This window comes from Ranitomeya imitator, chromosome 6 (genome assembly GCF_032444005.1).
Source record: "Ranitomeya imitator isolate aRanImi1 chromosome 6, aRanImi1.pri, whole genome shotgun sequence".
Taxonomy (NCBI): Eukaryota; Metazoa; Chordata; class Amphibia; order Anura; family Dendrobatidae; genus Ranitomeya; species Ranitomeya imitator.
Genome location: NC_091287.1, coordinates 102,984,324 through 103,002,522, shown reverse-complemented (window position 1 = coordinate 103,002,522; position 18,199 = coordinate 102,984,324). Strand labels below are relative to the sequence as shown.

The window sequence follows — 18,199 nt, the reverse complement described above, 5'->3', positions numbered from 1 at the left end:
ATGCCATCCGGACCCGGAGATTTATCTATTTTAATCTTATTTAGCCGGTTTCGCACCTCTTCTTGGGTTAGATTGGTGACCCTTAATATAGGGTTTTCATTGTTTCTTGGGATTTCACCTAGCATTTCATTTTCCACCGTGAATACCGTGGAGAAGAAGGTGTTTAATATGTTAGCTTTTTCCTCGTCATCTACAACCATTCTTTCCTCACTATTTTTTAAGGGGCCTACATTTTCAGTTTTTATTCTTTTACTATTGATATAGTTGAAGAACAGTTTGGGATTAGTTTTACTCTCCTTAGCAATGTGCTTCTCTGTTTCCTTTTTGGCAGCTTTAATTAGTTTTTTAGATAAAGTATTTTTCTCCCTATAGTTTTTTAGAGCTTCAATGGTGCCATCCTGCTTTAGTAGTGCAAATGCTTTCTTTTTACTGTTAATTGCCTGTCTTACTTCTTTGTTTAGCCACATTGGGTTTTTCCTATTTCTAGTCCTTTTATTCCCACAAGGTATAAACCGCTTACACTGCCTATTTAGGATGTTCTTAAACATTTCCCATTTATTATCTGTATTCTCATTTCTGAGGATATTGTCCCAGTCTACCAGATTAAGGGCATCTCTAAGCTGTTCAAACTTTGCCTTCCTAAAGTTCAATGTTTTTGTGACTCCCTGACAAGTCCCCCTAGTGAAAGACAGGTGAAACTGCACAATATTGTGGTCGCTATTTCCTAAATGCCCAACCACCTGCAGATTTGTTATTCTGTCAGGTCTATTAGATAGTATTAGGTCTAAAAGTGCTGCTCCTCTGGTTGGATTCTGCACCAATTGTGAAAGATAATTTTTCTTGGTTATTAGCAGAAACCTGTTGCCTTTATGGGTTTCACAGGTTTATGTGGTCTGGTCATGGTGCGGTGGTATTTGTTTTTTGTATGTGGTATTATTGGTCATCATGTGGTGTAATATGTGGTCTGGACATGGTGCGGTGGTATTTGTCCTTGTATGTGATAGCATTCGGTCACTGTGGTGGTAATATGTGGTCTGGACATGGTGTGGTGGTATGTGTTACTCGTAAGTGGCATTATAGGAAGGGCCGGACTGGCCATCTGTATTTGCTGTCTCTTACCCTTGTTCTAAACAGTATTTGGGGGTAAAAAAAATACAAGCCACATATTGAACATTGTGGTTTCTCTGTCAGATGCCTGATCTACCTGTGGGCTAAAAATGTGGGCATTTCAGGCCTCAAATCCACTGTATTTGCTGTCTGTTACCCTTGTTCTAAACAGCATTTTGGGGTAAAAAATACAAAAATACAGGCCACATATTAAGCATTGTGGTACCTCTGTCAGATGCCAGATCTATCTGTGGGCAACAAATTTGGGCATTTCACGCCTCCATTCCACTGTATTTGCTGTCAGTTACCCTCGTTCTATACAGTATTTAGAGGTAAAAAATGCAAAAATACAGGCCACATATTGAGCATTGTGGTACCTCTGTCAGATGCCAGATCTATCTGTGGGCTCCAAATTTGGGCATTTCACGCTTCCATTCCACTGTAATTATTGTCTGTTTCCCTGGTTCTATAAAATATTTGGGGTAAAAAATACAAAAATACAAAGCACATATTCAGCATTGTGGTTTCTCTGTCAGACACCAGATCTATCTGTGGTCCACAAACGTGGGCATTTCACACCTCCATTCCACTGTATTTGCTGTCTAGTTCTAAAGACTATTTTGTGTTAAAAATACAGTCCACATATTGAGCATTGTGGTACCTCTTTTAGACGCCTGATCTTTTTGTGGGCTAAAAATTTGGGCATTTCAGGCCTCCATTCCACTGTATTTGCTGTCTGTTACCCTAGTTCTAAACAGTATTTTGGGGTAAAAAAAAGGCAGGCCACATATTGAACATTGTGGTATCTCTGTCAGAGGCCTATTCTATCTGTGGGCTCCAAATTTGGGAATTTCATACCTCCATTCCACTGTATTTGCTGTCTCTTACCCTTGTTCTAAATAGTATTTTGGGGGAAAAAAAATACAGGCCACATATTGGACATTGTGGTTTCTCTGTCAGACGCCTGATCTATCTGTGGCTACAAATTTGGGCATTTCAGGCCTCCAATCCACTGCATTTGCTGTCTGTTACCCTCATTCTAAACAGTATTTTGGGGTAAAAAATACAAAAATACAGGCCACATATTGGACATTGTGGTTTCTCTGTCAGAGGCCTGATCTATCTGTGGGCTACAAATTTGGGCATTTCACGCCTCCATTCCACTGTATTTGCTATCTGTAACCCTAGTTCTAAACAGTATTTTTGGTTAAAAAAAACAGGCCACAGATTCAACAGTGTGGTACCTCTGTCAGATGCCTGATCTATCTGTGGGCTCCAAATTTGGGCAGTTCACGCCTCCATTTCACTGTATTTGCAGTGTGTTACCCTAGTTCTAAACAGTATTTTTGGTTAAAAAACAAAACAGGCCACAGATTCAACAGTGTGGTACCACTGTCAGACTCTTGATCTATGTGTGGGCTACAAATTTGGGCATTTCAGGCCTACATTCACCTTTTTTTGTGGTGTGTTACCCTAGTTCTATACAGTATTTTCTGTTTAAATTAAAAATATATAGGCCACATATTGAACAGTGTGGTATCTCTGTCAAACGCCTCCTCTATCTGTGGGCTAAAAATTGTGGCATTTGAGGGCTCCATTGAACAGGTTTTGCTGTTTCTTACGCTAGTTATTAACAACAGTTTTTAAACAAAATAAAAAGTTACCTACAGTCCAGATAATTTAAACTGTGGTTTTTACGTACACTGATCACATATGTTTGCTCCAAATTCAGCCATTTGTAGTGAACATGGAAAATATTTTAGTAGTCCATTTAAAATGGGCAAGACGCGTGGCAAGGGACAGGGAAGAGGATGTGATGCTGATGGTGCATGCAGAGGCCGAGGCCGTGGGCAAGCTGAAAGTGGGCCACAACAAACACCGACATCTTCTTGCTCGACCTTCCTGTCCCAATTACTAGGGAACCACAGCACACCACTATTGAACCCAGAGCAGTGTCAAAAGGTTGTTGGTTGGATAGCGGATACTGCTTCCAGTCACTTTGCCACCACCACTACCACGTCTTCCACATGTTCAAGTTTGAGTAGCCGTGAGTCTGGACCGCATATTACTTACCCTGATCCTCCTTCCTCCCACAATGCCGAGTGCCCAGAGACAACTGATCCCACACTTGGACACTCTGAAGAGCTGTTCACTTTTCCATTTATAGATTCGGGACTTTCATCCGGTCCACTTGAAGCGGGGCAAGATGAGATTGCATGTAGCAATGCCCAAATATTTGAGCAGCCACGGTCACACGAAGGCAACAGGTGGGAAAGTGTCAGAAGAGGTGGACGATGATGAGACAATTGCCAGAAAGTCAGGAGGAGGACCAGGGTGCGGATGTGCAAGACTAGGTGGTGGATGATATAGTAACTGACTCAACCTGGCAGGAGGACATGCTGAGTGAGGACAGCAGCACACATGGGGAAGTAGGCATAGCACCCCAACAGGCAGGAAGAAGCAGTGTGGTGGCCGCAGACAGGTGTGCATCCATTCCCTTTAACACCAACATGACGGAAGTTGCCATTCCAACTTTCAGGTCTTCCCGAGTCTGGATGTTTTTAAAAGACACTGCCGATAACCCCAAACAGGCCATTTGCACCACCTGCCATGCCCGCATCAACAGGGGTAGCAAAACTACTAGCCTGACCAGCTTGTCAAGGCACATGGCAGCAAAGCACCTAACTTTGTGGGCTGAGCCCCAGCCTCCAGGAACAGTGTCTGCGGGTGACACCACTGCTTCTTCCACTGTTGTGCATGCAAGCCAATCCCCGTCCATGGTCCATACGAAGATCCTTATGCCCTGCACCTGTCATTACCCATAGTCAACTAGCACCATCATCAAGCAATTCCATGTCCTTGTCCCAGTGCAGCCTTCAGTTGTCCATACACCGGTCAGAAATACGCAGCCAACGCTTCACAGGCTACAGTACTAAATTCACACATTTCTCGTCTACTTGCGCTCGAAATGTTGCCTTTTAGGCTCGTGGAGATGTAAGCTTTCTGCAACCTGATGTGGGCGGCCATCCCAAGGTACTCGGTCCCCAGTCATCACTATTTCTCCCAGTGCCGTACCGGCATTACACCAGCACATGTCCCACAACATTACCCATGCCCTTAACAATGTTGTTACTGGGAAAGTCTACCTAACCATGGGCAAGTGGACAAGTGCTTTTGGGCAGGGATGGTACATCTCACTGACGGCACACTGGTTTAACATAGTGGAAGAAGGGATCCAGTTGGATCTTGGGATGGTACACGTCCTCCCGACACCGAAGATTGCGGGCCCTACATAAATCAGGGTTAGCCCCACAGTCAACAGCTCCTGCACCTCCTCCTCCTTCTCCTCTTCAGCCTCCATCTCTGAAATGAGCACATCAGTCACAAACAGGAAGCACCGCAGCACTGTCACAGCCAAGAGGCATCAGGCTGTGCTGTTGCTAATCTGCTTAGGTGATAAACCGCACAATGCTGTAGAGTTGTGGACAGCTCTGAAAGAGCAGTCAGATTTGTGGCCGACACTGCTGAACCTACAGCCCGGCATGGTTGTGTGTGACAAGGGCTGGAACCTGGTGGTGGCGCTGAGGCGAGGTGAGCTCACACATGTACCATGCCTGGCCTATGTGCTTATCCTCGTCATTCAACAGTTTCTCAAAAGCTACTCAGATCTGCTTTTGAAAGTATGCCGCCTGTGTGCCCATTTTAGAAAGTCAGCTACAGCTTTAGCTGCCCTTGCCGTGCTTCAGCAGCGTTTGCAGCTTCTGGGTCACCGACTGGTGTGTGATGTCCCCACGCATTGGAACTCTACACTGCATATGTTGGAAAGAATTTGTGAGCAGAAGAGGGCAGTTGTTGACTACCAGCATCAACAAAGCCGTCGTTATTCAGTTCAGACTTATGTACCATCCTACAAAACTTTGAGGACTCCACCAAGATGGTTGAGCAGCGATGATGCCATAATTAGCGTCACCATTCCACTTCTCTGCATTCTGAAAAGCTCTCTGCTCACAATGAAAGAGGATGCATTGCATGCAGAGCTTGAGGACATAGAGCAAGGAGCCATACAGGGTGATAACACACAGCCCAGCCTCATGTCATCCCAATGTGGATTGGTAGACAATAAGAAAAAGGAGGGGGAAGAACAGGAGCTACTTTCATGCGCTATGGACGGTACTACAAGCACAACTGTCATACCGTCTGTTCAGCATGGATGGCCTGAGGACAGGGAGGAGGAGGACAGCATGGTCAGTCATCCTGTTGGTGAGGACACAGAAGTCTTGCCTGTTAGCAGTCTGGCATGCATGGCTGACTTTATGTTGTGATACCTTTCCCGTGACCCCCGCATTATGACATTTTTCGGGGACACTCATTACTGGTTGGTGACACCTCTAGACCCACGCTACAAGGAGAACTTTCGATCTGTTCTTCCAGAGGCAGACAGGTCTACTAAAATGGTGCAGTACCAGAGGGCCCTTGTTATGGAATTACTAAAAAAAATTCCCATCTGAGAATGCTGCTGGCAGGCATCATAGTTCGTTGGACAACCAAGGAGTACAGGTGAGAGAGACACAACTCCAATCCAGCAGAGGCAGAGGAACACCGGCAAAGTTCTGGGAGTGTTTTCTCAGACTCTCCCATCGCCCTGGCCCAGAGGCACGGGGTTCTGTCATAAGGAAGGCAGTGTTTGGGAAGATGCTGAGGGAGTACCTTGCTGACTGTACCTATGTCCTCCATGATTCCTCTGTGCCATTTAATTATTGGGTATCCAAGCTGGACACGTGACATGAAGTGGCTCTCTATGCCTTGGAGGTCCTGGCCTGCCCTGGAAAGGGTGTTTATGATGCCCTCTGTATTTTCATGACTATGAAAATTGTACATTCACACTGAAGGCATCAAAACTATGAAATAACACATGTGGAATGATATACTTAACAAAAAAGTGTGAAACCTCTGAAAATATGTCTTAGATTCTAGGTTCTTCAAAGTAGCCACCTTTTGTTTTGATGACTGCTTTGCACACCCTTGGCATTCTCTTGATGAGCTTCAAGAAGTAGTCACCGGAAATGGTCTTCCAACAATCTTGAAGGAGTTCGCAGAGATGCTTAGCACTTGGTGGCCCTTTTGCCTTCACTCTGCGGTCCAGCTCACCCCAAACCATCTCGATTGGGTACAGGTCTGGTGACTATGGAGGCCAGGTCATCTGGCGTAGCACCCCATCACTCTCCTTCTTGGTCAAATAGCCCTTACACAGCGTGGAGGTGTGTTAGGGGTCATTGTCCTGTTGAAAAATAAATGATGGTCCAACTAAACGCAAACCGGATGGAATAGCAAGCCGCTGCAAGATGCTGTGGTAGCCATGCTGGTACAGTATGCCTTCAATTTTGAATAAATCCCCAACAGTGTCACCAGCAAAGCACCCCACACCATTACATCTCCTCCTCCATTCTTCACGGTGGGAACCAGGCATGTAGAGTCCATCCGTTCACCTTTTCTGCATCGCACAAAGACATGGTGGTTGGAACCAAAGATCTCAAATTTGGACTCATCAGACCAAAGCACAGATTTCCACTGGTCTAATGTCAATTCTCTGTGTTCTTTAGCCCAAACAAGTCTCCTCTGCTTGTTGCCTGTCCTTAGCAGTGGTTTCCTAGCAGCTATTTTACCATGAAGGTCTGCTGCACAAAGTCTCCTCTTAACAGTTGCTGTAGAGATGTGTCTGCTGCTAGAACTCTGTGTGACATTGACCTGGTCTCTAATCTGAGCTGCTGTTAACCTGCGATTTCTGAGGCTGGTGACTCGGATAAACTTATCCTCAGAAGCAGAGGTGACTCTTGGTCTTCCTTTCCTGATGTGAGGCCGTTTCTTTGTAGCGCCTGATGGTTTTTGCCACTGCACTTGGGGACACTTTCAAAGTTTGCCCAATCTTTCGGACTGACTGACCTTCATTTCTTAAAGTAATGATGGCCACTCGTTTTTTTTTTTACTTAGCTGCTTTTCTCTTGCCATAATACAAATTCTAACAGTCTATTCAGTAAGACTATCAGCCGTGTATCCACCAAACTTTTGCACAACACAACTGATGGTCCCAACCCCATTTATAAGGCATGAAATCCCACTTATTAAACCTGACAGGGCACACCTGTAAAGTGAAAACCATTCCCGGTGACTAGCTCTTGAAGCTCATCAAGAGAATGCCAAGAGTGTGCAAAGCAGTCATCAAAACAAAAGGTGGCTACTTTGAAAAACCTAGACTATAAGACATAATTTCAGTTGTTTCACACTTTTTTGTCAAGTATATAATTCCACATGTGTTAATTCATAGTTTTGATGCCTTCAGTGTGATTGTACAATTTTCATAGTCATGAAAATACAGAAAAATCTTTAAATGAGAAGGTGTGTCCAAACTTTTGGTCTGTACTGTATAAAAAAAATAATGTGTACACCCCATGGGAAAATGTTTGTCAGCCCATACACTTAGTGATTGGGCATTCCAAGTATAGGAGACCTGCTCCTTTAAATTGGGAAAAGATTTATAGGAGGACATCCTCCACGTCTCTTCAGACACCACCACTAGAACACCAGGGTGAACGTATTCCGTGATGCAACAGTCACTCTATTTTTTGGAAAGTGTATTTATGATGCCTGTAAAAAATATTAAAAAAAACAATAATTATGTGTACCCCCATGGGGAAATGTTTGTCAGCCCATAAACTTAGTGTATGGGCATTCCAAGTATAGGAGACCCGCTCCGTTATAATGGGAACATTTTATTATGAGGCCCTCCGCCACATCTCTTTCAAGGGGCAGTGGAGTGCCTCCTAATTTTTGGCAGGCATTGCATTCACTGCATAGGCAAACACTATAGGAGACTCACTTCCTAATAATGGGAACATTGTTTTCAGGAGGCCCACCTCTACGTCTCTTCCAAGGCTTATTGGGGTGCCTGTGAATTTGGTGCAGGGCAGGCCTTGCATTCAATGCCTAAGTAAACAGTATGGCAGTACCAAATGAATAATGTGAACGAGGTTTTCCTGTGGCCATCCAGTACGTGGGCTCAAAGGCTTATTGGGGTGTGTGTAACTTTGGGGCAGGGCATGCCTTGCATTCAATGCCTAAGCAAACAGTATGGCAGTACCAAATGAATAATGTGAACGAGGTTTTTCTGTGGCCATCCAGTACGTGGGCTCAAAGGCTTATTGGGGTTCGTGTAACTTTGGGGCAGGGCAGGCCTTGCATTCAATGCCTAAGCAAACAATATGGCAGTACCAAATGAATAATGTGAACTAGGTTTTCGTGTTGCCATCCAGTACGGGGGCTCAAAGGCTTATTGGGGTGTGTGTAACTTTGGGCCAGGGCAGGCATTGCATTTAATGCACAGGCAAACACTATGGGAGACCCACTTTCTTATAATAGGAACATATTTTCAGGAGGCCCTCCTGTACGTCTCGTGAAAGGAGTATTGGGATGCGTCCTAATTTTGGCAGCCCAGCCACTCACTGCATAGGCAATAACAGTATAGGAGACCCACTGTTTAATAATGGTCCTTCAAGAATATTAATGCCGCCTGATGTCACCATAAAAATAGGCTTTGTGACTTTAAGAGTCCCTCCTTCAGAAATGAAACAAGATGTGTCTGAGGACGTGTCACACACCACATGGACAGCTAACGTTGTTAAATGTTCCAATCAAATTTCCCAGTTAATGCATTTGTATTGGTTGAAAGTAGTGATGAGCAAGTGTACTCGTTGCTCTGGTTTTCCCGAGCACGCTCGGGTGACCTCCGAGCATTTATGACTGCTCGGAGATTTAGGCTATGTTCACACTTTGCGGATTCCACTGCGGATTTTTCCGCAGCAGAATTCCAAAATCCGCAGTGAAAACCCGTCGCGGTTTTTACTGCGGATTTATCGCGGTTTTTACTGCAGTTTCTTCTGCGGATTTTCATCTGCAGTTTCCTATTGGAGCAGGTGAAAATCCGCAGAAAAGAAGTGACATGCTGCGTATTTTTCTGCAGCATGTGCACAGCGTTTTTTGTTTCCCATAGGTTTACATTGTACTGTAAACTCATGGGAAACTGCTGCGGATCTGCAGCGGTCAAATCCGCTGCGGATCCACAGCAAAATCCGCAAAGTGTGAACATAGCCTTAGTTTTCATCGCGGCAGAAGAATGATTTACAGCTACTAGCATGCTTTATTACATGTGGGAATTCCCTAGCAACCAGGCAACCCCCACATGTACTCAGCCTGGCTAATAGCTGTACATCATTCAGCTACCGCGATGAAAACTAAATCTCCGAGCAGTCATAAACACTCGGAGGTCACCCGAGCGTGCTCGGGCAAATCCGTGCAACGAGTACACTCGCTCATCACTAGTTGAAAGCAATGCTAAAGTTGAAAAAACGCATAAAAAATGCTACATGTGAACATAGCCCAAGTGGTGGAGGTGCATTTTTTTTTTGGGGGGGGTCTTTATTTTGCCTTACATACAAATTATTACCCTGGAAAGCATGTTCCTTAACAGATCACGGAAAAAATGCTCGCATTTCCCATAGACTTACATTGGGCTCATTGCTCTGGTCGAGTACCCGAGTATTCCAATTTGCTCGATCTGAGCAACGAGCACCCGAGCATTTTAGTGCTTGCTCATCACTCCTTACAGCTTTTACCCTCCATAGATTCCCCCATTCCTGTACATACCATGTAGTGCAATAATAAGTAATCTTGACAGTTCTAATGTCTGTCTGTGCCATGTATGGTAATCCTAGCCTCTTTTTGTGTCCCCCCCACAATAGCAGTGCCTCCTCCATGCCCCTACACAATAATAATGTTCCCTCTGTACACACTTAGGGTAATAATGCCTCCCGTGTGCTTCCTTATATCTAAGTACAGCAGCAAATAGAAATAATGCCCCCATGCCTCCTTATAATAATTCTCCTTCACCCTTTATAATAATAATAATATTGACCCCATACCTTCTTACCCCTGTGATTGTATAATAATATATCTCATGTTCTCTCCCTGTAATAATACTGATTTTGCAGTCTGCCTCCTTATAGTAATGCCCCTGAGCAGGAGCATATGTAGAAATCACTGGAACGCCAAACCAAAAGTCTTATTATTATTTATTATTATTCTTATTATTTACTATTATAGCGCCATTTATTCCATGGCGCTTTACATGTGAGGAGGGGTGTACATAATAAAAGACAAGTACAGTAGTTTTCAACAACACAGGTCATGGCTGGTACAGGAGAAGCGAGGACCCTGCCCACGAGGGCTCAAAATCTACAAGGGCTAGGTGAGGATACAGTAGGTGAGGGCAGAGCTGGTTGTGCAGTGGATTGGTGGATCGCTGCAGGTTATTGCAGGTAGTAGGCTTGTCAGAAATGGTAGGTCTTCAGGTCCCTTTTGAAGGTTTCCACGGTAGGTGAGAGTCTGATATGTTGTGGTAGAGAGTTCCAGAGTAGGGCAGATGCGCGGGAGAAATCTTGCATGCGTTTGTGGGAAGAGGAGATAAGAGTGGAGTCGAGAAGGAGATCTTGTGAGGATCAGAGGTAGCGTGTAAGTTAGTACCGGGAGATGAGGTCACAGATGTATGGAGGAGACAGATTGCAGATAGCTTTGTATATCATGGTTAGGGTTTTGAACTGGAGTCTTTGGGTAATGGGGAGCCAGTACAGGGATTGACAAAGGAGGGAGGCCGGGTAATAGAGGGGGACAAGTGGATTAGTCAGGCAGGTGAGTTTAGAATAGATTGGAGGGGTGCGAGAGTGTTAGAGGGGAGGCCACAGAGCAGGAGCTTGCAGTAGTCAAGGCGGAGATGATGAGGGCATGGATTAGGGTTTTTGCTGATTCTTGGTTGAGAAATGTTCGGATTCGAGAAATATTTTTGAGTTGAAGTCAGCAGGATGTGGAAAGGGCTTGGATATGTGATTTGAAGTAGAGGTCAGAAATTACCCCAAGGCAGCGAGCTTGTGGGACTGGGGAGATTGAGCAGCAATTTACTTTAATGGATTCTGTTTTGTCCATATTAAGGTTTAGAAATCTAGCGGAGAAGAAGGATGAAATAGCAGACAGACACTGTGGGATTCTGGTTAGTAGGGAGGTGATATCTTGTCCAGAGAGGTAGATTTGTGTGTCATCAGCATAGAGGTGATTCTGGAAGCCGTAAGATTCTATGAGCTGTCCCAGCCTGAAGGTGTAAAAGGAGAAGAGCAGGGGCTCTAGGACTGAACCTTGCGGGACTCTGACACATAGGGGGCAAGGTGAGGAGGTATTATTAGGACATACAGCGGGTGAAATAAATACACCGTGTGCAAAATTGTTAGGCAAGTTGTATTTTAGAGGATTATTTTTATTATTGATCAACAACTATGTTCTCAATCAACCCAAAAGACTCATAAATATCAAAGCTTAATATTTTTGAAAGTTGGAGTGTTTTTTTTTTTAGATTTGGCTATCTTAGGAGGATATCTGTTTGTGCAGGTAACTATTACTGTGCAGAATTATTAGGAGGCTTAATAAAAACCAAATATATTCCTATCTCACTTGTTTATTTTCACCAGGTAAACCAATATCACTGCACAAAAGTTAGAAATAAACATTTCTGACATGCAAAAACAAAACCCCCATAAATTAGTGACCAATATAGCCACCTTTCTTTATGATGACACTCAACAGCCTTCCATCCATATGTAATAGAGTTCAGGGTTGAGTATGTCACCATGGAGCAGACAGACCAACTGTTGAGGGGAATTTATTAACAGGAGTAAGATTCTCCTCGCAGGGAGTAAACAGGGGGTTAATAGAGATAAAGCAAACAGTAAACAGTTAAGCGGAATATAAACGGTTAACGAATGTTCTTGTAACTTATCAGTCCAGGGCGGTTCTGACTGGAGGGTCCTTATGCCAACGTGGGTACAGTCACCAGCAGCGCTTGAAGATCCTGAAGTCTCTCCTCTGTCTCCTGGGAACTGGAGACTCTGGGGTTAAGTCTTTGCAGTCTTTTCTCCCAGTGAAGCTGGAAGCAGGAAGTAACACAGCCACTCTGCTGCGAGTCTCTCTATATTAGGCTGGCAGTCTCTCTCTGCAGCAGCAATGCTACACACACACTGAGCAGTTTACTTTGTCACACTCAGGGGTCCTGGCTTGTCAGTGCGGTCACCGGGGCTGCGCGCTCAGGTCACTGTAAGGGGATACGTCTTCTCTGATTACGGAGGCTTCCAAGTCCACACTCTCACATCCAGCCTTCACTACGGCTGGTATCTCAGCCTTAGTGCCCTCATGGGGAGTACTCTCTTTCGGGGAGCGTTGCGCTGAAGCCTGCTCTCTCTCTGGCGCACTGTACCCTCTGTGCCGCGCGCTCTGCTCTCCCGCTCTTTTCTGACCACACCCCTCTCTCTTTCTCTCTGCCAAACGGATCGGACATTTTCAAAAGTCACCGACTTTCGGCAAAGTCGGGTTTCGTGAAACCCGATCCTAGTGTGGGATCGGCCATGAGGTCGGCGATCATCACGCCAAAGTTGTGTTTCGTATGACGCTTTCAGCGCCATTTCTCATCCAATGAAGGAGGACGCAGAGTGTGGGCAGTGTGATGCCATAGGTCTCGGTCCCCACCATCTTAGAGAAGGGTATTACAGTGATTGGCTTGCTTTCTGCGGCGTCACAGGGGCTATAAAGGGGCATGCACGCCGACCGCCATCTTACTTCTGCCGATCTTAGCATAGGGAGAGGTTGCTGCAGCTTCATCAGAAGAAGAGATATAGTTAGGGAGGGAAGATTAACCCCGAGACTGCTTGTGCTGTAGCGATTTCCACTGTCCAACACCACCTTTTCTTTGCAGGGACAGTGGAGGTTTTTTTTTGTGCATCAGCTCTGTAGCTTATTAGGCTGCCCTATAAGGCTCCCTGATAGCTGCATTGCTGTTTGTACGCGGCTGTGCAAACCAACTGCTTTTTTAAAAGCAAAAATCCTGTTGCTCCTTTCTGCACAGCTCTCTTGTTTCTTTGTCCACACTTTTGTGTGAAGCAGTCCTTTTTATTGCTGCCATACTTTGATCATTGTTGGGAGATTGAAATTGTACTATAGCCCTTGTATTTTTTGATATATCTGCTAGCCACGTTCTGCCACTTACATTGTGTAGTGTAATACACAGGGCCTGTTTTTTTCTGCAATTCCCCCCCCCCAAAAAAGGGAGATTTAAATTGCCAACAAGTTTCTGTACGTCAGTTCTGTTAGGCCTCTTTCACACTTCAGTTATTTGGCGTCAGTCTAAAACCGCCATTTTCCTCAAATAACGGATCCGTCATTTTTTTTTGACGGATCCGTTATTTTCCCATAGACTTGCATTAGTGACGGATTGTGACGGATGGTCGTCCGTTCCATCCGCCATGCGACGGATCCGTCGACATTTGGCGGACGTTTTCTGAAAATAGACGGACATTGGAACGTTTTTTGTCAACGCCGAAATGGCGGATCGCGACGGATCCGTCGCGTCCGCCATTCCATAGAATGGGCGCCTATGGGCGACGGATCCGCCGCAACCGTTTTTTCGGCGGATCCGTCGCCCCAATCCGTTTTTTCAATTGCGCATGCTCCAAAAAGTAGATACTTCTCCCAGACAACCCCCAAGTAACGGATCCGTCAAAAAAACGGATCCGTTAGAACCGTTTTCGCAACAATTGTGACGGATCCGTCAATCCGTCACTATGTCGGTAGTGACTGACGCCAAAAGACTGAAGTGTGAAAGAGGCCTAAGTCGTATATCTGCCAGCCACGTTCTGCCACTTACATTGTGTAGCGTAATACACTGGGCCTGAGATTTGTTGCTGTCTCCCCCCCCCAATAAAGGGAGATTTGAATTGGCACTAAGTGGATGTACGTCAGTTCTGTGTGTCGTATATCTTCCAGCCAGGTTCTGCCACTTACATTGTGTAGTGTAATACACTGGGCCTGAGTTTTGTTGCTGTCTCCCCCCAAAAAAAGGGAGATTTGAATTGGCACTAAGTGGATCTACTTCAGTTCTGTTTGTCGTATATCTTCCAGCCACGTTCTGCCACTTACATTGTGTAGTGTAATACACTGGGCCTTAGTTTTGGTGCAGTCTCCCCCATAAAAAAAAGGGAGATTTAAATTGCCACTAAGTGGATCTACGTCAGTTCTGCTAGTCGTATATCTGCCAGCCACGTTCTGCCACTTACATTGTGTAGTGCAGTGATTTTCAACCTTCTTTGAGCCGCAGCACACTTTTTATACTTAAAAAATCCCGGGGCACACCACCAACCAAAATGGCACAAAATGACACTAAAACAGTACATATTATACATATAGTCAATAATATAGATTCTAAATGTATTTATACTCACTCAGTGTGAAACCTGGGCCTGTTTCGATAAACACAAAAGGGATATCCTCGCAGGAATGGTGGAAAGACACACACAAAGCTCTTCCTCAACAGTTCTCAGTCTCTCCCTGTTTTTAGTTTTTATCGCAGTCAAGCTTGAGAAGCCCAGCTCACATAGATATGTGGTCGAAAATGGGAGCAATGTCAAAAAAGCTTTGTTGGCCAGAATGGGGACTCCTTGGCAACAGATAACCAAAACCTGTCCAAAGGAAGATCAGCAAACTTTAGCTTTAAACTGCGATCTTGCTTCAGTTCAATGAGTTCCTCTTGCTCCTTTAAAGTCATGTCCTTTCCAGCAACGGATAATGAGCTGTATGGGTCCCTAACCCAGTCAAGGCATTCTGTGAAGGTTGAAGAGAAATAAAACGATAACTTCTCCTCAAGAGTTTTCAAATGTCTGCCAATCACCTCGCACATTGCAGCAGTGTTGTCATCATGCAGTTTCTCAGTGAGCGGGAACATCTGAAGGTTGCCACCCTGCACATGTTGCTGCCAGAGCTGCACCTTTAAACGGAATCCGTTCATTTTATCAGTGCTTGTAAGCAGGTTTTCATTTCGGCCTTGCATCCGTGTGTTTAGTTCATTCAGATATTGAAATATATCAGCCAGGTATGCCAGCTTTGCACACCACTCATCACTTGCAAGCAGCTTTGAATAATCGGACCTCTCGTTTGTCAGAAATATTTTAAGTTCCTCTCGCAACTCATACACACGGGCCAGCACTTTGCCGCGTGACAGCCACCTGACCTCCGTGTGGAGCAATAAGATTTTATGTTCCACTCCCATTTCTGTACACAAAGACGCAAATAAGCGACATCTCAAAGGTCGCGTCTTCACAAAGTTCACTATGCGCACAACATCATCCAACACAGGAGCTAGATCTGCTGGTAAGGTCTTTGCAATGAGGGCCTAAGGGGGAAGAAACAGTGGGTAACAAGAACATCTGGGTTTCTTTCTGTAACCCTACTAAGGCTACGTTCACACTAGCGTTATGCTAGTTTGCGTCGTGTTAGCGTCGGGCGACGCAGCGGTGACGCATGCGTCATGCGCCCCTATATTTAACATGGGGGACGCATGCGTTTTTGTTTGTTGCGTTGTGCGACGCATGCGTCTTTTTTGCCGCAAGCGTCGGACCAAGAAAACGCAACAAGTTGCATTTTTCTTGCGTCCGATTTTCGGCAAAAAACGACGCATGCGTCGCAAAACGCAGCGTTTTTGCGTGCGTTTTGCTGCGTTTTTGCATGCGTTGTGCGTTTCGTCTCCGACGCAGAGGCGCACAACGCTAGTGTGAACGTAGCCTTACAAAGCCTTTGATGCGCCCGACCATGGCTGCGGCTCCATCAGTGCAGACACCTGTGCAGTTTTCCCATGTAAGCCCACTTTTATCAAGATATTCTGATGTGACCTGGAATATTACCTCTCCTGTTGATTTTTCTGGCAGTGCCTTGCAAAATAGGAAGTTTTCTCTAATGGCTTCTCCATCCACAAAACGCACATTGGCCAACAGCTGACAATGTCCACTGATATCCGTCGACTCATCAAGTTGCAAGGCAAATTTCTTACTGATGCGCACTTTTTCCAAAACAACTGTTTCAATGTCCGCAGACATGTCATCAATCCGTCTGGCAATTGTGTTATCAGAGAGGGGCACTTTAGCTATCTCTTTGGCTGCGTCAGGGCCAAGTATCTCATTTACAATAGCTTTACAAGCTGGCAGTATTAATGTTTCTGCCACAGTGTGGGACTTTTTTGATTTAGCTATGAGTTCAGCAACAAGGTAGCTAGCTTTGAGGGCTCTCTCATTTACCTTTGTGCTTTTTCTCAAAAAAGTTGCCCCTTTCTCATTGTTTGTACGTAAGCGTACAAAATGCTCCATCGGCTTGTTTTGAACGGAAGGGTGTTTCGTTTGGAGATGGCGTTTAAGCTTGCTTGGCACCATGGTGCTATTGGATAGCTTCTCACCACACACCAAGCACAGTGGTGTTGGTGCTGTTGCATCCCCAGTGAAAGTAAATCCAAATGAAAGATAGCTTTCACTGTATTGCCTTGAGCTCACCGTCTTGTCTTTTTTCTTTTGTCGACCTCTCATACTAGGGCCTTCATCTGGGTTAGAATTGTGTCCAGGGTCCTGTTCGGCATTTGCCTTTTCCATTCTCAAATACTTCTCCATCACTGCTGAGATAGTGTGCGCAGCCACACACTAATATAGAAGAGTATTACATTATATCTGGCACACTTAAAGGACCTCTGCCAGGCATATTTCACTCTTGAGGGCTTGAAAAGCAGCTCTTGTGGTGATAAGAAGCTGATTTAAACCCCCCAAGAGTGAACTCCGTGAGAGCTGTATGTGTGGAATAATAACTTACCGTATATACTCGAGTATAAGCCGACCCGAGTATAAGCCGACCCCCCCTAATTTTGCCACAAAAAACTGGGAAAACTTATTGACTCGAGTAGGGTGGAAAATGCAGCAGCTACCGGTGAATTTCAAAAATAAAAATAGATGCTCCATACCGTTCATTATTGCCCCATAGCTGTGCCATATAGTGCTCTGCACCGTTCATTCTTGCCCCATAACTGTGCCATATAGTGCTCTGCATCGTTCTTTCTTGCCCCATAGCTGTGCCATATAGTGCTCTGCACCGTTCATATTGCCCCATAGCTCTGCCATATAGTGCTCTGCACCGTTCATTCTTGCCCCATAACTGTGCCATATAGTGCTCTGCACCGTTCATTTTTGCCCCATAACTGTGCCATATAGTGCTCTGCACCGTTCTTTCTTGCCCCATAGCTGTGCCATATAGTGCTCTGCACCATTCATTATTGCACCATAGCTGTGCCATATAGTGCTCTGCACCATTCATTCTTGCCCCATAACTGCCATATAGTGCTCTGCACCGTTCTTTCTTGCCCCATAGCTGTGCCATATAGTGCTCTGCACCATTCATTCTTGCCCCATAACTGCCATATAGTGCTCTGCACCGTTCTTTCTTGCCCCATAGCTGTGCCATATAGTGCTCTGCCCCGTTCTTTCTTGCCCCATAGCTGTGCCATATAGTGCTCTGCACCGTTCATTCTTGCCCCATAGCTGTGCCATATAGTGCTCTGCACCGTTCATTTTTGCCCCATATATGCTCCTTATAAAGCTCTGCCATTGCTGCTGCTGCAATAATAAAAAAAAAAAAAGCCATACTCACCTCTCTTGATTGCAGCTCCCGGCGTCTCGTTCCGGTGTCTCTCTGCTGACTGATCAGGCAGAGGGCGCCGCGCACACTATATGCCTCATCGCGCCCTCTGACCTGAACAGTCAGAGCGCAGAGACGCCGGGAAGACGGAGCGGCGCTGGGAAGACAGAGCAGCGCCCGGCGGGTGGAAAGCGGACAGGTGAATATAATACTCACCTAGTCCTGCCGCTCCTGATGCTGCCCCTGCCTGTCACACTGTCCCCGGGTGCCGCAGCTCTTCCTGTCAGCGGTCACTGGCACCGCTCAGAGGAATGAATATGTGGCTCCACCCCTATGGGAGTGGAGTCCATATTCATGAGTTTAATGAGCGGTCCCACGTGACCGCTGAAGAGGGGAAAAGCTGCGGCACCCGGAGACCGTGGGACGGGCAGGGGGAGCGTCAGGAGCGCCGGGACTAGGTGAGTATGCCTCAGCGCCCTCTCCCCCTCACCCGCCGACCCTGCCA

General features: G+C 45.6%; 1 protein-coding gene across 1 annotated transcript; it reads right to left on the bottom strand.

Moving 5' to 3' along the window:
• Positions 1-14,653: 14,653 nt before the first annotated feature.
• LOC138643317 (zinc finger BED domain-containing protein 5-like) lies at positions 14,654-16,679 on the bottom strand. The gene is made up of 2 exons (XM_069732245.1): positions 15,927-16,679; positions 14,654-15,418 (listed from the first exon to the last, which is right to left on the bottom strand). Exons 1-2 carry the CDS (start codon positions 16,677-16,679, stop codon positions 14,654-14,656), a joined length of 1,518 nt encoding a protein of 505 aa, XP_069588346.1.
• Between the last annotated feature and the right edge of the window lie 1,520 nt (positions 16,680-18,199).